This window comes from Pelodiscus sinensis, chromosome 20 (assembly GCF_049634645.1).
Source record: "Pelodiscus sinensis isolate JC-2024 chromosome 20, ASM4963464v1, whole genome shotgun sequence".
Taxonomy (NCBI): Eukaryota; Metazoa; Chordata; order Testudines; family Trionychidae; genus Pelodiscus; species Pelodiscus sinensis.
The window spans coordinates 7,877,908-7,895,305 of NC_134730.1; the positions used below are offsets into that span (position 1 = coordinate 7,877,908).

General features: G+C 50.7%; 1 protein-coding gene across 6 annotated transcripts in view; it reads left to right on the forward strand.

The window, feature by feature from the left end:
* TNRC6C (trinucleotide repeat containing adaptor 6C) overlaps window positions 1-17,398 on the forward strand; it is a 344,243-nt gene that overhangs the window by 127,601 nt on the left and 199,244 nt on the right. The window contains exon 1 of one of the 6 annotated variants that reach the window (XM_075903559.1): window positions 7,263-7,427. The exons of the other annotated variants lie outside the window; for them this stretch is intronic. Coding sequence (XP_075759674.1) covers window positions 7,295-7,427 — 133 coding nt within the window. The 5' untranslated portion in view covers window positions 7,263-7,294. Of the gene's footprint in view, window positions 1-7,262; window positions 7,428-17,398 lie in introns of those variants that run through there. 6 annotated transcript variants of the gene reach the window in all.

Sequence of the window (17,398 nt, forward strand, 5' to 3'; positions counted from 1 at the left end):
TAGGTCATAAGCTTTCATTAGCACAACTCACTACCTCAGAGGCTAAAGGGGAAAAAAAAGGATACAGAGTGTGACATTAGCGCTAATTAAATCAGAGTGCATGTGGCTCATCTCCAACAGGGGTGAAAAGGTGGGAGTGTTTGAATGGGAAATTACCTATTGTAATGGGAGAGCCATTTTGTGTGTTTATTTAGACCGTGGTTCAGGATGTCAAATTTGCATATGAATTCCAGCTCAGAGGTTTCTCATTGCATTCTGTTTTTGAAGTTTGTTTGTCTGAGACTGGCAACTTGCAGTTCCAAAACTGTGTGTCCAGGAAGGGTAAAGCTCTCCTTCAGTGGTTTTTGTATGTTGCCATTCTTAATGTCTGTTTTTGTCCATTTATTCTTTTGCATAGACACAGTCCATTTTGTCCATGTACAGTGTTCTAAGTGGTGGTTAGGTTTGCAAGCTAGACTACAAAAACCTATTTAACCCATGATGTAGCTGAAATACTGTATACTTGCAATGCAAAATAGTAGAAATAGGTTTTTTTTAAATAACACTGACTGCTGATGCTTAAGGAAAGGCAGCTTTAATTAGAGAAGAATGAGGAGGTAGGTGGAAATTCTGAAGGGGACTTCTGGGCATCCCCCGGCTGCCTCCCTCCCCTCTGTGAGCTCAGTACCACCTCCTGTGGCCAGCCCCATCTCCTGGCCACTTACCCCTAGCCCTGCAGATTCAGCACCACTTTTGCCATCCCCCCAGTCCCATCCCCTAGCTGCCCATGAGCTCTCCATGGGCTGCACCTAGTCCCTGCAGGAGGTGATAAATGGCACAAGCACAGCTGGAGGACTCCAGAGGAGCAGGGGACAGCCATCCAGTCAGTAGCTAGAGAGAAGGGGCAATTTCCTCTTCTAAGTACCAATTCTCACCAGCTCCTCATCACCACCTGTGCCTTTTGCCTGATCCCCTGAAGCTGCCAATGAGCTTTTGTTTGTATGTGCAGATGTCCATAAGTCAGATTTTTATAACTCAGGGAGTGCCTGTACATTTTGACATGTAGTGGTTGTGCTTTAATAGGTATAATTTTTTAATGTTTACTATAATTAAATAATTGTCTGACCACCTATAATTTCTGTAAAAATTTGGGGAAAAATGCTTAAAGTAAACATAGCGATTATCAATTGAAATGGTAAAATAATTGAATTCTACAATGAATTCTATTTACAATTCAAAATCTAAATGAGTATTATATCTCTAGAGTTAGTAGCCTCACCTTAGGAGTGGGCTGTCATCTCAGCAATACAGAAGAGGGATTTGTTATAGCAACTGAAATAAATGGTTCAAAGATTGGCAGTGCATATTTTCCTCACAGAGAATATGGAGAATTTCTTCATCGAGTAGTGTCCCCAATGGGTGCTCCACTCAAGATGCTGGGCTCGTCCCAGCAGCCGCAAACCGGAGGATCTTCAGTAGCAGTAGCCTCGCCCACCGGACCGCGCATGCTCGACTGCTGTTTCACACCTCTCAGCTGAGCACGGTCTGGCTAGTCAGTTTCCTTTCAACCGTCCGCGGCCGCAGACAGAGTTACCGTAGGCTCCCCCTCCTCTCTTAGGAGTGAGGAAAATTAGTTAGTTTAGCCTTTTCTTCTGTTTCTGTTATAAGTTGTTAATGTTAGCATAATTGTAGTTAGTAGTAGTTCTCAGTTTAAAAAAAATATATATTTTGCCTGTACTTGTCTGTCAAGCTTCAGGTTGCAATAAGGATGCCAGGATCACCTGGCTTTAAAAAGTGTACTGGGTACCAAGATGCCATGCCGGTATCAGATGGACGCTCTCGCTGCATAAAATGTCTCGGGGACGGGCATGTTCCCCTGAAGTGCAGCCACTGCGCCAAATTGACAGCTCATGCCAGGAGGGATCGAGAGCTCCGACTTAGAGTTCTCCTGTTCAACAAAGCCCTCCAGGCTCCGGACACATCAGCCCCGCACCCGGCTGGGCAGCTTGATGACTGGATGGCTCAAGACAGTCCCCACAGCATGGCAAGCAGAGTAAGCAGTGGGGACAGACCAGGAACCTCTGGCCATTCGCCGAGGTTTCCTGTGGATAGAACGGGCAAGGGCCAAAGCTCCTCCGTTCCTGTGAGAACCCACAGCAAGGAACCGGTCCTGGCACCGGTGGGGGGCTCAAGAGTGGAGTCGGTGCCGGCAACGGATAAAACCGCCGCTCTAAAGCCACCGGCAGATGCCCCGGCACCGGCTTTTCCTGCGCACGCGCAGATGACTGTAGCCGCAGAAGCGGCGGTGCTGGCGTCTTCCTCAGCTGTTGCTGCGGCTTCTCCCCCAGTGCCGGAGTCAGCGGCACTGGGATCGGCTCCGCAAGAGGGTGCCTCTGCTTCACAACCTGCGGCACTGGCGTTATCCGCACCGGACCTGCAGTCTATGGCACCGGGTCGGCTAATAAACGTCCAGGCTATGGGGATCACTTCATCATCCCCATGTCCCTTATACTCTGCACCGCTGCCTGCTTCCAACTCCGCGGTGCTGACAAAAGCACAGCACAAGTCAGCGCAGCTCCGGGCACCGTCTTTGACACCTGACTGGGCAATGTTTTCATCGGGACCGGTGTCTCCTATGTCATCTTACTCTGCGCATCGTCATGCTCCTCATCATCATTATCATTATTCATCGGCCACAGACCACTACTACTGGTCATCCCACCGCTCACCGTCAAGCCGATATCGCCGAGAGCGTTACTCCCGATCTCCTTCTCACTATTCCCGGAGATCTTTTTCACCCAAGAACCCTAGAATGTTCTCGTCGTTATGACACTCTTGGAAGATACTCTTCCAGACGTTTCCCAAGTCCATACCACAGACATCATTATGACCGACGTTATTATGACCGCCACTCTCCTCTTGATAGACGACGTCTCCACTCGCGTTCACCGCTATCCAGCCGGACTCTATCTCCACAGCCGCCACTACAATCTTCATCTTCGGCTGCTCCACCGGCTCCGGCGGAGGACACAGCATCTGTCTATCAGGAGGATGACCACACACACCAGGAACATCAAAGCCTGGTTTCGCCGGCTCCCAACTCACCTTTATCACCTGATGATGCCGTGGTTCCTGTGGATTTGTCTCCTGCGGAAGACCATAGACAGTTCCAGGAGCTTTTCAAGAGGGTAGCCCAGTCCCAAGAGATCCATACGACAGACGTGCAACAAAAGCAGCATTGGCTGTTGAAGAACCTGCAACCGTCCCAGAAGTCAAAGCTGGCATTTCCCTTTGATGAAGCCATTCTAGAGATTGCTGATGACGTCTGGCAGACCCCAGCTACATCCTTGCCGACTAATAAGAAATCAGACAAGAAGTACTTTATAAACCAAAAGGGGATGGACTTTTTATTTACGCACCCTCAGCCCAACTCCCTCGTGGTGGACGCGGCACAGCAGAGGGCGAAGACTTCTCAAGCCAAAAACGTAGCAACTGACAAAGAAGCTAAGCGCCTTGATCTTTTAGGCAAGAAGGTTTACTCTTCAGCCACTGCATCCTTAAGGATGTGCAATTATGCAGCGCAACTGGCAAATCACAACTTCGACAATTATGCTAAACTGGTCCCCCTATTTGAACATTTGCCGGACTCTAAACGCCAGATTTTGAAGGCGGTGATACAAGAGGGTTACACGATTGCCAGGACGGTGTTGCAGATAGCGCTTGACACAGCTGATGCAGCTTCTCGAGCTACGGCTACAGCCGTAGTCATGCGCCGGGCGTCCTGGGACCACAGCCTGGTGCAACCATAAGACATGCAGTCTAAGGTGGAGGACCTACCATTTGATCGGCAGTCACTTTTTGCTCAATCCACCGATCAGGTCTTCCACTCAGGTAAGGACACGCACACGACTTTGAGAACGCTGGGCATGTATACACCTCCTTATAAACGCAAGAGATACACGCCCTATAACAAGCAAAGACCGTTTTCTTATGCTACACCTTGGTCCAGACCTTTTGAACAACAACAACAACAAAGACCTAGACAGCGCCCACAAAAGTGTCGACAATGCTCTAACAGGGCGCCTGTTCAGCAACAAGGTCGGCAGCAAGTTTGATGGGTTGGTCGAGGGACTCTGCACCATCCCCTTGATGGAGACTCCACACAACGTGCAAGGTTTGTTCCATCACTGCCTGAGACCTTATTAACATCGTTGGTCTCGTATATCCACCAACCGGTGGGTCCTCGACATAGTCGCCACAGGATACCTCATTCCCTTCAACTCTCTTCCCTTCCGTTCCCCTCCTTCCCCCTCCCTTTTCAGGGACCCCTTTCATGAGAACCTGTTACGACAAGGTTTTATATCTGCTCTCGATAGGAGTGGTGGAGAGGGTACCAGCCCAGTATCGTGGGAGAGGGTTTTACTCCCATTATTTCCTCATCTGGAAGAAGTCAGGGGGTTGGAGGCCTATCCTGGACCTACGTCAGCTCAATCGTTATCTGCGGAAGCAGAGATTCAAAATGGTCACGTTGTCTTCCATCATTCTGGCTCTCGAAGAGGGGGATTGGTTCGCGTCCCTCAACCTCCAGGATGCCTATTTCCACATAACGATTCATCCAGCTCACAGGCGATTCCTTCGGTTTGTGGTAGGAGTCAACCACTACCAGTACTGAGTACTACCCTTCGGCCTTTCAATGGCTCCCCGAGTTTTTTCAAAGACCCTTGCAGTGGTGGCTGCTTTTCTTCGGCGTCTCGACATTACCATCTTCCCGTACCTGGACGACTGTCTATTAAAGGCCCCCACCTTCGACGAAGCTATGTGGGCGGTCACCACTACTACCATGATATTCAAAGCTCTCGGTCTCATAATCAAGGCTGAGAAGTCTTTTTTCATTCCAAATCAAGATCTAGAGTTCATTAGGGCGAGGCTCGATTCCTCAACTGCAAGAGCATACTTGCCCATGAAAAGGTTCCAACTAATTCGAGATTTGGTACAGACTATTTCAGTTTCCCCCAAATCTCGAATCGTTCCTCATGCAAGGCTTCATCTCCGTGGCCTCCAGCATTGGCTATTCACAGTGTACACCCGTGGCATACACAGCACAAACAGGACAGTCTCTATCCCAAACTAGGTCCGGACCTCACTGATATGGCGGGGCAACGCCAAAAACATGTTTGTGGGAGATCCCTTCCATGCTCAGAGACCATCCTTGCACATCACAACAGACGCATCTCTGCTCGGCTGGGGTGCTCATTTACAGGACAGCCAAGCGCAAGGTCTCTGGACTCCCCAGGAATCACTGCAACACATATACTTTCTCGAGCTTCGAGCGGTCTTCAACGCTTGCAGGAATTTTGTCCACATCATTCGCGGCCAATCAGTACAGATCCTCACCGACAACATCTGGACGGTGTATTACATCAGTTGGCAAGGGGGTGCGCGTTCCCGCTCCCTCTGTGCAGAGGCAGTCCGCCTCTGGAATTGGGCAATCCATCATGGTGTCACCCTGACTGCAGCTTACCTTCCTGGCAAGGACAACGTCAGGGCCGACGTTCTCAGCAGGAATTTCTTCTCCCAGCATGAATGGGAGCTGCAGACGGAGGTCACCCGCAACCTCTTCCGTCGATGGGACTTCCCAAAGATATATCTCTTCGCCACTCGCAGCAACAGGAAATGTCATCAGTACTGTTCTCTAGTGGGCGCCGGAGCAGGCTCCTTGGGGGATGCCTTCCTGCTGGACTGGAGTCGTCACCAGTTGTTGTACGCATTTCCCCCTCTTCCGCTTATCCCGAGGGTGCTGGAGAAGGTAGTGTCAGACCAGGCAACAATAATTTTAATAGCACCTTTTTGGCCCCGGCAGACATGGCTAATTCAGTTGTCAAGGATATCAGTCGCCGAACCGATACGGCTACTGGTACTGTTCAATTTACTATCTCAACAGCACGGCACAATGATCTATCCATGCATCGACCGCATGCACCTGATGGCGTGGCTCCTAGCTGGCTCCAAGGGTTGGAGTTCATGTGTTTTCACGAAGTGAGACACGTACTAATTAACAGCAGACGCCACAACACGCGCAAGACTTACCTGCAGAAGTGGTGTCGCTTTCAAGCTTGGTGTGTGGCACGGGATCTCGACCCTCTCTTGCTGCCTATCCAGCAGGTATTGGATTATATTTTGTACCTGAAGACGACAGGGTTGGCATATTTCTCTCTTAGAGTGCACTTAGCGGCAATTTCCGCTTTCCTTCTGCCCATCGGCAGTTATTCACTGTGTGTACACCCCTTCACCAAGAGGTTTTTTAAGGGCCTGGACAACCTATATCCGGCTCATAGGATTCCTCCGGAGCCATGGTACTTGGCGTTAGTATTGGACACTATCACTCGCCCTCTTTTCGAGCCGTTAGCATTGACTGATTTACGGATGCTTACAATGAAAGTGGTGTTCCTCCTTGCTATTACATCTGCGCGGCGAGTGAGTGAATTAGCAGCTCTGTCGGCAGACCCGCTGTACACACAGTTTTCCAGTGATGCCGTGGTACTTCGTGTACACCCAGCCTTTCTGCCAAAGATCAATTCTGCTTTTCATATAAACGAACCCATGCGTTTTACAATGTTCTTCCCAAAGCCTCATTCTTCTCCGGAGGAGTCCCGTCTGCATACTCTAGATGTTAGACGAGCGCTGACCTTTTATCTCGAAAGGACACGTAGTTTTCGAAAATCTCAACGACTATTCCTGTCTACAGCTGAACGCTGCAAGGGCAAACAGCTCTCTGCACAACGCATATCAGGCTTGATTGTAGCCTGCATTAGACGTTGTTACGCTTTACGGAACAAACCCCTGCCTGACCGAACTCGAGCACACTCTACCAGGGGCATTGCGGCATCCACTGCCTATCTTCGCGGAGTACCATTACAGGACATATGCCGAGCAGCTACCTGGTCCTCTAATCTTACTTTTGCTAAACATTACGCTCTTGTAAACTCTCTGAAGACCGACTCAGCGGTAGCTCACGCGGTCTTGTCTGCAGCGCAGAACCGATGATTCCGAAGCACGCATTTGTCATCAGACCACTGCTGTGGACTCACCTCGAGTGGAGCACCCATTGGGGACACTACTCGATGAAGAAGAGAGAGTTACTCACCTTGTATAGTAATGTCTGTTCTTCGAGATGTGTGTCCTCAATGGGTGCTCCACGTCCCACCCTCCTCCCTGCTTCGAAGTTGTATTTCTATATTTTTCAGATGCTTCCGGTTGGGAGGAAACTGACTAGCCAGACCGCGCTCAGCTGAGAGGCGTGAAACAGCGGTCGAGCATGCGCGGTCCCGGGTGGGGGGGGGCTACTGCTACTGAAGAACCTCCAGTTTGCGGCGCCGGGACGACCCCAGCACCTCGAGTGGCACACCCATGGGGACATACATCTCGAAGAACAGACGTTACTGCACAAGGTGAGTAACTCTCTCTTTTCATGATTTTAAGAATTTAGTATTATACATACTTAACTCGTATTTCTAGGGACAAATTTTGTCTTTTGTTTAAATTTAGAAGCTGGTAATCAAGGAGGAGGTAAAAGTGGGGATAGCTGTAAAAACAAGTGAAACTTATTTTAGTGCTTTAAATCTAAAAGATTTGTGGAGATCGTTAAATTTTATAATATTTTATTCCTATTTAGGTACATTCATTTCTGAAATATATGAGGGTATGTCTACACTATGGCACTAATTCAAACTAACTTAATTAGTTGATTAGTTAATTCGAACTAAGCTAATTCGAATTAGCGCATCTAGACTTAAAAACTAGTTCGAATTAGCGTTTTGCTAATTCGAACTAGCATGTCCACACTGAGAGGACCCTGAACCGAGGTTAAGAGTGGCCAGAAGCAGTGCCGGCAGGGAATCAGATTAGGACTTAGAGCGTGGAGCTGCTGTCTCAGGCTAGCCGAGGGCTGTGCTTAAAGGGACCCAACCCCCATCTCGGACAGACAGTTCTCAGGGGTTCCCCGCTTCCAAAGCAGTCCTGACTTGGAGTGCCCTGAGTGCCTACACTCGGCACATCACAGCACTCGGCCATCAGCCTGACTGCACTTGCTGCAGGCTGCCAACCGGAGGGGGGGGGGGGTCAATCAAAGGGCTGCAGGAGAGCTTCCACCCTGAGGAGCCCGCAGAGCCAGCCCAGTCCTCCCCATCGGGGGCTCGTACCCCATTCCATCCTCACCTCCTTCCACTTATCCCTCCCTAGCCCCCCTTCCTGATGTACAAAAAAAAGGACACGTGTGTTCAAAAATAGAAACTCTCTTTATTGAACAAAACTCAGGGAGACTGGGAAAAGGACGTGGGAGAGGGGAAGAGAGAGGGTGGGAGAGGGCAGGGCAACTAAAATGATCAGGGGTTTGGAACAGGTCCCATATGAAGAGAGGCTAAAGAGACTGGGACTTTTCAGCTTAGAAAAGAGGAGACTGAGGGGGGATATGATTGAGGTCTATAAAAGCATGAGTGGTGTGGAGAGGGTGCATAAAGAAAAGTTCTTCATTAGTTCCCATAATAGAAGGACTAAAGAACACCAAATGAAATGAATGGGTAGCAGACTTCAGACTAAAAACAGAAAGTTCTTCTTCACAAAGCAAATAGTCAACCTGTGGAGCTCCTTGCTGCAGGAGGCTGTGAAGGCTAGAACTAGAACAGTTTAAAGAGAAGTGAGATAAAGTCATGCAGGTTGGGCCCATGGAGTGGTATTAGCCAGGGGGTAGAAATGGTGTCCCTGGCCTCTGTTTGTGGAAGGCTGGAGATGGATGGCATGAGACAAATGGCTTGGTCATTGTCTTCAGTCCATCCCCTCCAGCATCCATAGTGTTGGCCACTGTCGGCAGACAGGCTACTGGGCTAGATGGACCTTTGGTCTGACCCAGTACAGCCATTGTAAGCTCAGGGCTCAGGGTCGGGGGTCTCAGTGGACCACCATGATTTTCATGCAAACCTACTTCTGGGTGGCCAGGCTGGCATCTATCCTGCCCTAGACAGCCACTTTCCTGTGCCTAGTGTGGAGGTCGTGGATGAGGTCCACGATGTCCGCACTAGACCAGGCGGGTGCCCGCCTTTTGTGGACCCGGGCAGGCTCCCGGGAGCCGCCAGCCTGGTCCTGGGAAGAGGCGGAGGTCTGGGTGGCAGCGGGTGGCTGGCTTGAGCCGTGCCAGGTGCAGGGTCTGCTGGCTGGATGCTGGCAGGCTTGCACCTGGCACGGTCCCCGTAGCCAGACCGTGCCCCTTTAAGGGGTCTGGGGCCGGGAGGGGGGCAGAAGAATTTCCCTGGTGGTGCCCAGAGTGTCCACCAGGGAAAGCTGGGGTGGGCTAGCCTCCCACTAGTTCGAATTAAGTGGCTACACAGCCCTTAATTCGAACTAGTAAGTTCGAACTAGGCGTTAGTCCTCGTAGAATGAGGTGTACCTAGTTCGAATTAAGCGCTCCGCTAGTTCGAATTAAGGTCGAACTAGCGGTTTGTATGTGTAGCGCCTATCAAAGTTAATTCAAACTAACATCTGTTAGTTCGAATTAACTTTGTAGTGTAGACATACCCTAACATATATTCAGATAGATTGCCAAATATCCTATTCATACATTTATAGAAACTAGTGCTCCTTCTTTAGTGCTTTCATCTTGTGCCTTAGTCAGTTCATCTGACTGCTCAGAAAATGTAAGATAGCTCACACATTGGAGAATTAATGCTTTTCTTTCGAAAGGCAAAATCTTTAACATCCAAATTGAAGATACTCTAAGGAGGCTAATACTAATTCAGCAAATCCAAATTCATGTTTACTGCATGAAATAAATCTATTTTGAGTCACCTCTGCAATTTAAAGTAGGTCACCTATTGTAGTTAGAAAGAAAATTGGTCTCTACTACTATTTGTAATAGAAGAAAACATAATTTGGTATTGTCATACATGCAGGGTATGTCTACACTGAAGCGTTTTCCCGGAAAAACAATACTTACGCCCATACTGCTATTGTGTTCTTTTGACAAAGTCGAAAGAACGGAGGGGTTTTTCTGACAGTGGTAAACCTCTTTCTAAAAGGAAGAAGCCTTTTTCCAAAAAACGCTCTTTTGGAAAAAGGCATATATGGATGAGGAAGAGAGTGTTTTTTGAAGGAAGAGGCCTCCAGGAAATAACTTAGGTGCCCTGATGGCCACTCCATCCAAACTAATCAGAACTCTATAGTTCCTGTCTCCTGGCAACTCTTAAAGCTGCAGGCACCTGGGACAAGCCTTGTGGCAGGAAGCCAGGCCTGGGAGCTGCACCTCACCACGCAGCTGTAACTGCCACCCACTTTTGGAGCTATAGCCCAGCCACAAGCCCCCCAAGACCGCTCTGGCCCTCACAGTGAGCAACACTAGGGCTCCCAGGACCCAGCCAGGGGCACCAAACGGCGTGCATCGTTCTGGTCCAGGGCAGAGATCCTGTCCCTCCTCAAGCTGTGGGCGGATCCTGTCCCTCCTCAAGCTGCAGGATCTCCACTCCTGGTGGAGAAACGCCAACATCTATGGCCAGATGGCTGAGGCTCTGGTGGAGAGGGGACTTCCCCCCCACCCTCCGGGACTCTTGAGCAAGTCAGGAGCAAAGTCAAAGAGCTATGCCAGCACCAGAGTGTGCAGCTTTTGCTCCAGTGCAGAACCCCACTCCTGCCCCTACTTTCAGGAGCTCCACCAGATCCTGAGGTGTGGGGAAGCCCTTTCCCCACCCGTGGTTGGACTTGAGGCTCGAGGTGCCTGTTGTCACCTGCCCAGAGCTCCCTTCTGAAGAGAAGCAGGAGGAACAGCAGCTGCAGGAGGAGGAGGACATAGCCACCATGGTCCCCCTCACCCGGGAGCCGGTACCCCAGGACCTAGAGATCTCCCAGGCATCTTCTGATGGTGGTGAGGGATCATTAGGTGAGTGCTTTGTTTTCCAACACACAGGGTGGAGAGGCAGGCGCGGAGGGGATGAGGTGCAGTTGTTGCTCGGGCTGGACATCGTGCTGCAGTCCGTGCACGTGGAAGCACGTGCAGTGCCAGTCCGCACCACGTGTTCTTGGGATGCAGCCCTGGAGCACCCCCGGGATCCTGCTCACAGACTGTGGGGAGGCCCCACACACGTCTGACTCCAGAGGGAGACACCCTCCCACCACCCACCAATGCTGGAAATATAGGCTGGGCACACAGGCGCGACCCCACACAGTCTGAGAAGTGCCACATAGGCATGTGTTCCTGAGCAAGGCACTACCTGCTCCTGTGAACAGCGCTGCCAGGCGTAGGTGTGTGTGTGGCCCCCATGGAAGACCAGGCTGCTCCAGGCCCCTCTCCCACCCATGGAATCCCACTGTGGCTGGAAACTTCCCGTGCCTGCTTTTCCATGGGAAGGGGAGTGGGCAAATGCATGGGCATCTGGGGCCCCTGTAAGGCAGGGCCTGCTGTGCAGGCCACACATGGCCTTGCTTCCGGGACATCCCCCTCCTCTGGCCCAAGGACTTTTGCTTGCTGCTCACAGAGGAGGTCACTGTCTCATGGACAGTGTCTGCATGGATGACTGACCACCTCTTCCTTTTTATTCTCCACGGCCAGACCAGCCATCACTGAGAGGCGATCCACGCCATTGGAGGCAGCCGCCCAACCCCTGGGGACATGCAAGCATATGAGGGTCCAGGAGGACCTCACAAGGCAGCATGTGGGCATCCTGTGTGACATGCAGCAAACCCTGGCCCAGAAGGTCCGGGAGGATGCTGAGTGGCTGAACCGCATGTGGGACCAGCTTGTGTGGCAGGGCGACAACATATGTGCCATCATCTGGGAAATGATGGCACACCTGGCTGCTGTCCCTGCTTCTGCCCCTCTAGTTCCTCCTGTTATGTCTGTGTCCCCTCCCCCTGCCCCTAAGCGATGCCTATGTCCCCTCCCCCGTCCCGCCACCATCTCTGACCCTGCTCCAGCCTCCCCTCCTTCCTACCTCTCTCGTCCCAGGCCCCACCCAACCCTAAGTTTACCAAGGTCCCTGGACCCGAGGTGGTACTGCCAGCCACACAACGCGCCACTCCCAGCCCTGAGCCTCCCTTCTCCCTCCCCCATTCAGGTTCTCAGCTCCCTTCCTCCCTCCCCCATTCAGGTTCTCAGTCCCCCTCCTCCCCAGTTTATTTTATTATAAAAAACATGTATAACGTTTGTTTTGTTCAAACCAAAAAGGTGTGTTTAATCAGAGTTCAGGAAAGGGAAGGAGGAGTTGTGGTGGAAAAGGGATAGTGGAGCAAAGCATAGGCCCTAGTGGAGAGGCCCTGGGGAGAGGTACTGGGGTCCTTGAGAGAAACTCTCCCTCAAGGCCTCCTGGGCTATGTCTAGACTGCAAGCCTCTTTCGAAAAAGAGCATCTAGACTACAAGTGGAACTTTCAAAAAAGCAAGCCGCTTTTTTGAAAGAAAGCAGCGAGTGAGTCTGGATGCTCTATTTCTAAAAAGCCCTGTTGGCATTCAAGAATGCCTTTTTTCAAAAGAGCACTTTCGAAAAAAGGCATTCTTCCTCGTGAAATGAGGTTTACCGCCGTCGAAAGAAAAGCCGCATTCTTTCGATTTAATTGCAAAAGAACGCGGCTGCAGTCTAGACGCAGGTGAAGTTTTTTCGAAAAAAGGCTACTTTTTTCGAAAAAACCCCTGAGTCTGGACACAGCCCTGGATGCACACTCCCAATTGATGTGCACGGTTGCTTGAAAGCCCTTCTTTCCCGGCTGGTCTCTGACCCCCACCCCGGTAGGAAGTCATCCCCCTTTCTCTCCACAATGTTGTGGTGTATACAACATACAGAGACCACCTCAGGGATGTTGTGCTCCCCCACATCAAGACAGGTCAGGAGGTACCTCAACCTTGTCTTTAGGCACCAAAAGGTACCTGAACTCTGATTAAACACACCTTTTTGGTTTGAACAAAACAAACGTTATACATTTTTTTATAATAAAATAAACTGGGGAGGAGGGGGACTGAGAACCTGCATTCAATGTTCAGGTGGACATTGAATTGGTCCCTGCTGGGTCCTGGTGGCTGGTGTATGGCGTCATCAGCTATGGCATGAGGGGGTAGGCCGGGTCTCCACAATGCACAGTGGCATCTGCACATCCCCAACCCCGAAGTCACACTGGGGGAAGCATGTGCCAGCCTCCAGCTTCTGGTAGAGGCTAGAGTTTCTAAATACATGGGTATCGGGCACCCTGCCCGACCACCTGACAAAATTATCTGTAAACTATCCATGGAGGTTGACCATGGCATGCAGCACCATCGAGAAATAGTGCTTCCTGCTGATGTACTGGGTCAATGATGTGGTGTGCGGTTTGGGATGTAGATTCCATCAATTGCTCCCCAGCAGTTGGGGAACCTCAGGGCGGCAAATCCTCCAATGTTGGGGTCCAGGCCTCCCAGGCGGATGACCCTGCCCAGCAGGACGGAGTTGATGGCCCTCACCACCTGCAGAAGGAGACAAACAAATACACAAAACAGAGAATGAGAGGGAGTGCCTGAGCCCTGGGAATGTGCCCGCTCCACTCCCCTCCCCTAACATCCCAGAAGCCACCCCCTATGAGGCTGCCCCTCTAGCAGCAGGGTTGTGTGAGGGCGGGACAGCACAACCTCCCAGGGATGGGGCTTCCCCTCCACCCCCAGCCCTTCCCCCTTTCCCTAGGGTCCCCCTTTCCAGGACTCCCCCCCAGCCCCAGGAATGCAGCCCGAGAGTTCCTTACCTCCATGAGGAGGGCCCTGATGGTAAACTTTCCCACACTGAACTTGGGGTGGCACGCTTCCAGACAACGATATAAGGACAACAATCCTTATATGATTTGCAGCCTTTGCGGGACTTTCTTGGGGTCTGCACCAGACAACGATGGTGACCTGCTTCTCTAGGGGGATGGCAGGCTGCAGGTGGGTGCCTGTAGTCGGAAGGCAGGGGCAAGCCAGGCACACAGCTCCATAAAGGCAGCCTTCTGCATGAAGAAGTTTTGGAGCCACTGTTGGTCATCCCACTGCTCTATCACCAGCTGATTCCATCAGTCGGAACTGGTGTCAAGCCTCCAAAATCCTCTCTCCACTGTGGGGTGCAGTTGCAAGGGCCTTGCTCCTGCACACAGGGAGAGGGTCTCAATGTTGAGCTCGTGCAGTGCCAGGAAGGCAGCCTGCAGAAACTACAGCATGGCTGTGTGGGGCCATCGCATGCCCAGAGGCAGCTCCAGCTCCATAGCAAGAAATATGCTATGGCATCCAAAAGCTGGGCAAGCAGAGCACTCACTGGAAATGCTTTGCTGTCCCTTGGAGAGGTAGGCAAGCATGCAGCAGAAGCAGAGAAATGGTTGTCCGGGGGGGTCCTTTTAAGCACGTGTTTCAGCTAGCTTTAGGCAAAGGCAGTCAGAAGCAACTGCTGACCTAATGCCCTGCCTGAACTGGTTCCAGGTGGCCTTATATGCGAGATAGTGTCCAATCAACGTGGACGCTATCTTTCAACTTGGACGCTATCTTTCAAAAAAGCAGATTGCTTTTTCATTGCGCCTTTACTGTGTAGATGCGCTCTTTTGGGAAAAAAACATTTTTCTGGAAAATCTCTTCTGGAAAAGCAGCTTTCGAAAGAAGCTTGCAGTCTAGATGTAGCCACATTCTTGATTATTATCCTGACAGCCATTCCATTCTTTGTGTCTCCAAAATATCTTCAAAACAACAAAATATGATGTATGGCTTATGTATAGAACATGATGTAATGAATTTAAACTTAGTGCTATGTCTAGAAATTATTTTGAACCTCTGTATTTTTACTACTATTTTTAAAAAGTCCTTGATTTAGAGTTACTCATAGAGTAACAACTGTTGCTTTTTGTAAAACACTGGATATGTTACAATGAACTATGTGCTGTTGTTTGTGAATTAATAAAGTGTGAAAGGCCAAAAAAGAAAAAAATCCAGAGAAATATGTGGCCTGCGTACTTAGAATACATGTAATTTATTCTTTCCTACCAAATGAAATATCTGAATAAATCCATTCTATTAATTTAAAACAGATCTCATTTACATTTTTTGAGAATGTATGTGTTGTCAGTCACTGATAGAGTAGGGTCAGGATTTCCTGTTGTGGCATCCGGACAGGTCTCTGGATTCATTGATGATGATATCCAGAAGGCTGCTTGCATGTGTGCTCAATGGTCTGTGCCATGTCGATTTATTCAGCAGACCCCAAGAAAGTCTGCAAAGGCTGCAAATCATATAAGGATTGTAGGTGCCTGGCCAGGTTTATTGCTAAGCGAAGTGCAGTAATAATTGTCAGTAGACTTTACCGAATCACTACACGCATGCACTAGGGATGTAATAGTGTAGTCGATTAACCGGTTAAATGATAAGCAAAAGCTTATAGGTTAACACTATAGACTACACCCGTGGCCACCAACCCGTCGATCGAGATCGACGAGTCAATCAGGAGAACTCGACCAGTTGATTGCGAGGCATTTGGGGGCGCCCCAATTCCTCCCACCCCCAAGAAGCCCTACTACCTACCTCTGAAAATGGAAGTAGTGCCAGCTTTCCTTCCAGGGTGGAGGAAAGTCTAGCAGCTGTGCGCCACTTCCAGGGTTTCCAGAAGTGCGCAGCCTGCTCCCCTCCTCCAGGTCTGTGGTGTGCCGGGAGGAGGTAGGAGTTCCGAAGGAGGGTGTGTGCTGGGACTTGGGGGAGGGTGGGAGAAGGGAGGGGAGGCACGCACTGGGGTTCCCCATCTCTTCTGGGGAGGAGGTAGGAGTCCCGAGGGAAAGCACACGCCGGGGGGGGGGGAGGAGTCCCAGGGGGAAGCGTGCACTAGGGCTTCCCTCGGGGGGGGGGGAGAGGGAAAAGGAGGCGCATATCGGGGCTCTCTTCCTCTGCTGGGGAGGAGGTAGGAGTCCTGAGGGCAAACGTGCGCCGGGGAGGCAGGGAGGAGTCCCGGGGGGAATCGCGCACCGGGGCTTTCCTCGTTTGCGGGGGAGGAGGGAGGAGTCCCAGGAGGAGGCTCTTGCCAGAGCTTCCCTTCTCTGGGGGGGAGGGGAGAAGGTGCGTGCCAAGGATTCCCTGCCCCAGCCAACAGCCTGCCCCCTGTTCCCACTGGCACTAAGCTCCCACTGGCATCCTGTCCCTTGCCTCCACTGACACACTATCCTCTGCTCCAGGCCCTTGACCCCGAACCCACTGGCCCTCTGGCCCTTGCCCCAGCACTCATTGGCACCCTACCCAGCACCTCGTCCCTTGTTCCGGTACCCCCTAGCACCCTTCCCCCATACCATGTGCCCTGCTCCCACCAGCACAATTGGGGCCATATTAGTGAGGCTTGTGGGGGGTTTGGAGAAGTTTTTATTTTGCAACTCACTTGTGTGGCCCCAACTGTCTTTTCTGTGGGTCAGTGACCCCTGACTCAAAACAGGTTCCCTGCCCTTCTCAGAAATAAAGACAATGCAGAAACTTTTTGTGTTTGACATAGTATTTTATTTAAAAATGAAGCCTGGCCAACTAACCCCCATCTGCCCACAGCATCATAACACTCCTGCACTCCCCCTTTCCCCAGACCCTCGAGCTGAACCTATCATACACTGGATCCCCCTGCCCTGAGCCCCTCACATACCCTAACCCAAATTCCTGAACCCTCATATCCACAAGCCTGTGGCTTGCTTACTACCCTAACCCTACGCTTGAAGCCCCCTTCCTGACCCAGCATCCTCTTCTCCACCTCCTACATCCAGATTTCTTTCCAGAGCTTGCATCTCTCACCCCTTCCCACTCCACAGCCTACACATCCTGCTTCAACCCAGTGAGGGTAAGGTTAGACTGCAGGGCTACGTCTAGACTGGCATGATTTTCCGCAAATGCTTTTAACGGAAAAGTTTTTCTGTTAAAAGCATTTGCGGAAAAGAGCGTCTAGATTGGCATGGATGCTTTTCCGCAAAAGCACTTTTTGCAGAAAAGCGTCCATGCCAATCTAGACGCAGTTTTGCGCAAGAAAGCTCCGATGGCCATTTTCGCGATCAGGGCTTTTTTGCGCAAAACAATACCGCGCTGTCTACACTGGCCCTCTTGCGCAAAAGCATTTGTGCAAAAGGGCTTTTGCCCGAACAGGAGCAGCATAGTATTTCCGCAAGAACACTGACAATCTTACATGAGATTGTCAGTGTTCTTGTGGAAATTCAAGTGGCCAGTGCAGACAGCTGGCAAGATTTTCCGTAAAAGCAACTGCTTTTGCAGAAAAACTTGCCAGTCTAGACGCAGCCCAGGAGTTTTTCAGGATTCCGGAGATATCCAAGAAAAACTCTTCTGCATCTGCTTTTTTTAGTGGACGAGCAAACGTGCTCTTTCTGTAACCCCTATATTCCTCTTTCCATGAGGAATAAGGGGGCTTCCAAAAGAAGGGGCTTTTCTGACAT